Source organism: Ceratosolen solmsi, unplaced genomic scaffold (assembly GCF_000503995.2).
Source record: "Ceratosolen solmsi marchali unplaced genomic scaffold, CerSol_1.0 scaffold19, whole genome shotgun sequence".
In the NCBI taxonomy this organism is placed as follows: Eukaryota; Metazoa; Arthropoda; class Insecta; order Hymenoptera; family Agaonidae; genus Ceratosolen; species Ceratosolen solmsi.
In genome coordinates this window covers 1,365,424-1,372,635 of record NW_011948443.1, presented here as the reverse complement: position 1 = coordinate 1,372,635, position 7,212 = coordinate 1,365,424, and the positions used below count along the sequence as shown (strand labels likewise).

The following is a 7,212-nucleotide window of genomic DNA, read 5'->3' as shown; positions in this document are numbered from 1 at the left end:
ATATTGTAGCAGAGGCCGTTTTTAGGGTTACGACTCTGGTCAGTCCGTCTCCGCCAGGATGTATTTTTTGTACTCGAGCGAGTGGCCATTTGCTAGGAGGTAGTCTTTCATCTGTAATGAGCACAATAGAACCTTCCTTGATGTCATTCTGTGGGTGGTGCCATTTTGAGATGGATTGCTGTCGTTGCAGATAGTGAGTCGACCAGAGAGACCAGAATTGTTGTACGCGTTGTTGAATGAATTGCCAGCGTGACAGTCTTGACATATGTACTTCCTTTAATGACGGTTCAGGAATTGCAGTGAGCGGACCTCCTGTTAAAAAATGTCCAGGTGTGAGTGCGGTCGTGTCTTCTGGATCGTCACTTAATGGTTCCAAGGGTCTGGAATTAAGAATGGCTTCGATTTGTGCTAGCAACATCGTAAGCTCTTCGAATGTAAGCAAAGTTTCTCTTAAGGTGCGTCGCAGATGGTGTTTTACTGATTTATAATATTATGATAATATTTCAAATCGTAAACTTGCTCGGACTTGCCGAGTTTTGTTTGTAAACATTTTCTCGAGTGCCCGCCTCGGTCCGCACGTGCGGATCAGCCTTGCTGCACGCGCGGTCAGTCTAGGCGCACATGCGGTACGCCGGGCTGCGTAAATGACCTTTCTTTTGTTTGAAATTCATGGGACTGCTTCAATCCCGAACATACTCCATCACCTGTATCGACTCTTTCAATAGAGGTTATGTGAAACTTAATTTGTGCATGGGTGACTAGCTTATTTAAAATAATATAAAGAGATGTAACTTGTAAACTACCGTCAAGGTACGTTGATTTGCTACGTGGCTGGTGTGCCCTTTTTTATTACGATTTCATTGACATCACTGTTAAATCACTACCTGTTCTTGCTAACTCCTTTTAATATGCACATGTATCTTTAGGTTAGTTGCCGAACGTGCATCCACATGTCGTCATCGCAGTATATACTAAAACACACTGATTTCACTTAGCTAGCAACAGACCATCATTGTTGCTGCACTGGAATATTACCTAAGGCGCAGAAAGAAAAATCTAGATGTTTCGAGAATTCGACGAAAGAAAAAATAAGGCGTAATAACTTTAGAGAATTCCGGACGATGTTATTACCCGAAGACCATATAAACATTGCGGAACATTTGAAACCAAAACATAACAAGTATACGGAAATTCTCGTCCTGGGTGTTTACAGAAATCTGAGATCTAAAGGGCGGGCGATGCCGACAATCGTTGGTCTTGGAACAGGCTTCAAGCTCGAACAAAAACAATAAACAAATAACTAAAACAATATTAAAATTATATTGCTGAGTTCAATATTTTAATTTTTAAAATAATAATGAATTTATTAAAAATCTTGAATAAATTAATTTAATAGAAATATTAGATAAAAAATTAAAAATTATATTTATAAAATTAAAAAAGATCAAATAGAGAACAATTAATATCAGTATCATAAATAATATATTTCTATAATATATATAACATTTTAATTTAATTGGATATAATATTAATTTTAACTATTCATCTATTAACATATTTGAATTTTAATTAAAAGTACTGTTCAGGATTGAACTATCCAATAATAAAAAATTTATTGTATATTATAATATGATTCCGATATATTATATCTATATTAAGACGTAATATTTTAATTATTCATTACGAAAATTCTCAATGTAAATTTATGCCTCGTACTACATCCGCTTAGTAACAAAGGAAGATTCTTGAATCTACTAAAGCTTGCTTTCAGAGAATTCACCAGAGCTTCCAAGAATTACAACGCTAAATGTACGCAATCATATATAAGGAGCACCAGACGACGAAGAAAATTAGTCTTGTTGAGTAAGTCAAGTGAAATTAGTGCCAGTTATACCAGTGAAGGTTATACGCGTCTAAGGGAATCCGTGCAAGGTATACTCATTATTTACATTATTTATTCTATATTGCTGACCAGCTATCGGTGCGTCCTCCGCAATGTGACAATAGTCAGATCGGATTGAGGGCAACGACATAGACTGGCATCTCCAGCAATTTCTCGATATCACATTATACCGTGCGGCTCAGCGCCAACACTATCGGTCAGGCCCTTGCAACATAATTATTATCATACCTCTACAAACGGCACCGATATGGTCTGGTTGTCCCCGCCACGCACTCATTACTGCGGCACAGCGTCGATATTATCAGGTCATGCCTCTGCAACTTGGTTTTTATCAGAACACCGAAGAGGGCGTCGATAATCCGTGAATCGTCCCCACTAAGAATTCGTGAACCGTCAAACGATCCGTGAATTTTTGCCGAACTAACCACTTAAGCATTTTCGAGCCGGACACCGCTCCAAAAAATCTGTCGACGAAGTAACCGTTTAAGAAGTCGCAAGCCCGACAAGGCTCTCCGGAAACCACTGCCGAATCAATTGCCTAAGGATTCGCAAACCGGGGATGCTCTTTCACGGTAGGGACTAAACTGCGTGCCCAGTACAACCAACTCACCCCCTCACCTTGCACTGCCGGACGACGTAATATCTCTCATGGTCAACTGCCTAATCACTACGAACTTAACAATTCTCACTACTATCAGTTACACCCATCACCACTGTAATAACTTCTTAAATAAAGGTCATTAAAACCAATTGTGTCTACACTGAATTGATGCATTAACCTCTCACTCATCCCCCCCCCTCCCATCGCCATTAAACCAGTGGTCTAATCCACCCACCTTGATCTGCGATCAGACTGGTGGCTGGAATTCCAAACAAGTACAAATATTATAATAAAATCATAAAAAGATATTTTATTTAAATTATATATAATTAATTATACGATTTATGCAAATAAATAATACATACAATATTATCTATAAATAATACATACACTATTATCTGGGATCAGACTAAAAGCCTCCTTAGATGGTGGGTGGAGGTGTTGCTGGCAAGTGAAGGGACAGTGCAATTATTCAAGACTACTTTTAATGTTTATCGTTGTTTCTTTATTAAATATAATAATAATAAATAATTAATTATGAAGTATAAATGATATAATAGATTAAATATAAAGTTTCCTTTATTGTTACGTATTATGAATGTATTTCTTCCTTTGTTGTATAATTAATAAATGCTATCTTAACATACATTAAATTGTTGATAATAGTGGTATGGTTGATGCCGAGCCTTTATTACGTCGGTTTTATCTGTGATATCTTTCAATAGTGGTATGGTTAATGCCGCGCCTTTATTACGACGGTCTTATCTGTGATATCTTTCAATAGTGGTATGGTTGATGCCGCGCCTTTATTACGTCGGTCTTGTCTTATGCATGAGTTGTTACAATATATTTTATGTTTTCACTATTGTTTTATGGTCACTAATATGTTATTAATAATTTAAATAAATGTCACTATTTCTTTCGTAGATTATTACTTAATTGATTATTAATTATATATATTATTAAACTGTAGTTTCTGTAGATGTAGTCGAAAATATATAGTGCATTTTATAATGATTGTGTAATGGTTAATAGACTGATCCAAACTGAGATGCTGTGTGAAACGCAGCCCTTAAATATTATTGCACTATTTCTCAAATGCTGATGTTTGTTACCATGACGACATTAGTCGTGACGTCAACAGGACATCGCCTGGAACGTTCGTTGCTAGTATTTTGTTTAAATAACTGAATTACGCATTCATACCTCTTCCACTTTCGACTTTCAAGTTTTTAATCCGTAACAACTATCAAAAAGTTAATGTAACAATAAATGAAAATGTAAATGCAATTTTTATTTTAATTTGTCTGTTTAGTTAATAAAACTATTTAAATTTCGTACTTTTAATAATAAATTGTTAATTTTTTTATAATTATTTTAAGAATTAAAAATATTTTAATTATATTTATATAATATTTGGATTTTATGTACTCATAGCCTCAACTACTCCGAAATATTACAATAGTAACAAACATTTTTCAACGAAAAGAAAAAAATAGTTTCAAAGAAGATAATTTTCTAAACGTTTTATATATTTTTTATATAAACAAAATAAATAATAAATTTCATTTTAATAAGTCATTTAAAAAATAAACAATTTAATTTACAATTACAATTTAACATTAATAAATTAAATGTATGTCTTTGGGATTGGAACAACTTCGAAGAATTTAAAAATGGGAAAAGTAAAAGTTTTCGGATGCTTATGTAAACATTGATTCTGCGAATTCTTAAATATTCTATGCCTTATTTTCTAGTGTCCTACAATATTTTCGCATAGCAATGTCAATTAAAATTCTCGAACCTTCCAAAGCAGTGTCCTTCTGAACTTTTCGAATATTCTGCAGCTCAGTTTCTGACGTCATCAAGATTTTCGGCCTAGCAACAAGCCCAAGCACTGTAGCCCACGCACCGGAGCACACTGTAATTTTACAAATCGTTCACTCATCTGTTATTGCTCACAGTATTTGTAAATCAATCAGTTATCAGTTTTTGCTCACACAGCCATTAAACTCCGCCGCATACCAGTCAATCAGTCTACAATATATACGCATATAATTCTGCCAGACTCTGCAATAAAAAGCTAGTAAGCCAACAGTGATACCATCATAATTTAGAATCACTTAAGTGCGCCATAGTTAAGCAGTCATTCAGTACACAGTGTCGGTAGTCACTCAGAGCACAGTGCTAGTTATTCTTCCGAATCAGTCACTCGTCCTAGCCAGTCATCCGCGCCCTAGCCACGCCATTAAATGGAGTCTACAACAGAGAGAAAGTCACGTATCACACGCTCTCGCAGTGCAGCCATTGCAAGGAACACATTTTCGATTCTCCAGTGCGCAACGGTTAATGTAACTGCAGTTCTAGAAAATAGTTGACTACACAAAGCATGGTATCGGACCCTTCTTCACTCGAAGGTATACCATCAGTCTTTATTAAGAATAACTACCACGGAGACATTCTTATACTACCCTTATAAGTATGGTCAATTCTCCCTGAGACATTCTCATACTCCTCTTATGAACATGGTCAATTCTCCTTGCTGACCTTTAAAATGTTAGCATAGACCTCAACCAAGCCATATTCCCCTTCAGGGAATATACAAAATCCATTGCTGATCCCCATGTCATTGATGACATCATCACCATCACCAAGGAGCAACTACATCATAGTAATAGAACATAATTCACTCTCTACCACGAGAAGTGAATACACAACAACACTAGTGCAATTGGCAATAAAACCAAATAAACGATGTCCTAAACGAAGATACATACTGTACGTATTTACAGTCCTTCCACGCGTGTCCTTTCCTAAGCATCGCTAAGGCGAGCGACAAATAAACTGAACTATTGAACTTGGTAGTTCAAACCAGAAACTGAATTCATTTGATCCTTCGATCACAATAAATAAACAACTTCGAACATTTAATCTTTCGAGCCAGATCCAGTGGAAGGTAGTGCATCTCACCAGTACCCTGCACAGGTGTAATTTAAAAAATTCAGCAATGCCTTGCATCGGTGCATTCTAAACAGCACGTGGTGATACACTAAGTAGCAACCGGAGTTTGACGACCCTCCTCTTCTCCTAATAGACCACCACGAACTAATACGCAACTACATTGGAAACCGGAGAGGTTCGATCTCCTACCTGTCTAATATTCGCCGATAAATACGGTGGCCAAGGAAGCTGCAATGGATACAAAGAATGTTAAAACTCCTAAAACCACCGTCACACTAGCAAGAGGCGGCACGCTTCGAAGTGCTATATCTTCGCAACTACCCAAGGAGCTATTGTAAAGGTAAAAACACAATTAAATCAAAACACAATTTGCAGAACGTAGCAGAAAGATTGACCTCATCGCAACATGATACACTTTGAAAGATCACGACCATTAATCAATTGTGCTATTATCTATCAACAAACAACATTCTGAATTAGATGAAACAATATGAACAACAGAAAGGTCGAAAAACCTATCGGCAATAATCTGGCTGAACAGCTTTTCCATCCACGGACACTTTCACGAACAGCGACGTAGATAACTATATAATGAACGATGACAATTAGGAAGGTAAAAATGCAGTGGCACGTTTAATAATTATAATCAAAATATCGTCCTTGGAGTGGAGCGTGGTATATGTTCATCAAGCAATCATGACACTCCGACTAATAGAGATTTCAATGTGATGAATGTCAGAGCTGGTAGAGGTAATAGTTATAATCAAACCTGTTTAATACTTAACAGAATGGTTCCAGCAATGTTACAGACTATCCAGATAATAAGTCATCGGTTGTGAGGTAACAATTACAATGGGACCTGAGAATATTTGATAACAATATAAATCAATTCGAAAGCTTTTAATGGGTATACAAGAGGATACGGAGACAAAGACATTCAATCTCAACATTTTCATAGAAGACAAGAAATGAAAAAATAATAATCAGATCAATGATTATTTCCTCTATCAACGAGGACGTGGTCGAGGTATAGGTCATGGTTATAGTTGTCATGACGACGAACCCTGTCGTTACAATAACAACAATTTCAACAACTCTTACAGCGCGGACATGGGAGACTAACAAAGCGACTCCACCTGCTACCCCAAGTTTAAGCAACTCAAGAATTCTTAATGGCTCATATGAGGGCCCTAGAAAATAGATAGAAGAAGATACGGCTGCAAGAAGCCTAGCATAGGCTCATCAACCATCGATGAGCTAGATTTGCCAACGCAGCGACTAGCAAGGTTGTCAATGATAATGTACTGGGTGGATTGACGATTGCACCATCTTTTAAGTTGGAGGGTAAAAATGATTTGCTACTTGCTCGAGTTGGTATCGTGATCTACTCTTCATGTAGTAGGGTACGATGCCGTTTGTTACACTTCCTACAATTGTATTTATTCGTGCATTCATAAACGGAGTAGTATCCCAAGTAGTTGTAACACAGATGTTTGTTCACTTGCAAATTCCATTATTCCGCAATTTGCATTCCGCGGAACCATAAGCATGCAGTAAAAAATGTGCCTTTCAGAGGCAGTTGCACATCCTGCTATGCCCTGAGCCCCCTTGTGGATTTTATACTTCAGTCTTTATAGGCGATTGGTAATTTTATCATCAACGAACAATGCAAGGAACTGCCGCATTATCTGACGGCTGTCACATTCCTGGCAGTCAGAACATTGCATGTGTTGCTGAACTGCTGAAC

General features: G+C 36.9%; 1 protein-coding gene across 1 annotated transcript in view; it reads right to left on the bottom strand.

The window, feature by feature from the left end:
* LOC105365972 (uncharacterized) overlaps positions 1–418 on the bottom strand; it is a 2,212-nt gene extending 1,794 nt beyond the window's left edge. The window contains exon 1 of the mRNA XM_011504272.1: positions 74–418. Within this exon, the coding sequence (XP_011502574.1) occupies positions 74–418 (345 nt within the window). The remainder of the gene's footprint in view (positions 1–73) is intronic.
* Positions 419–7,212: the final 6,794 nt, after the last annotated feature.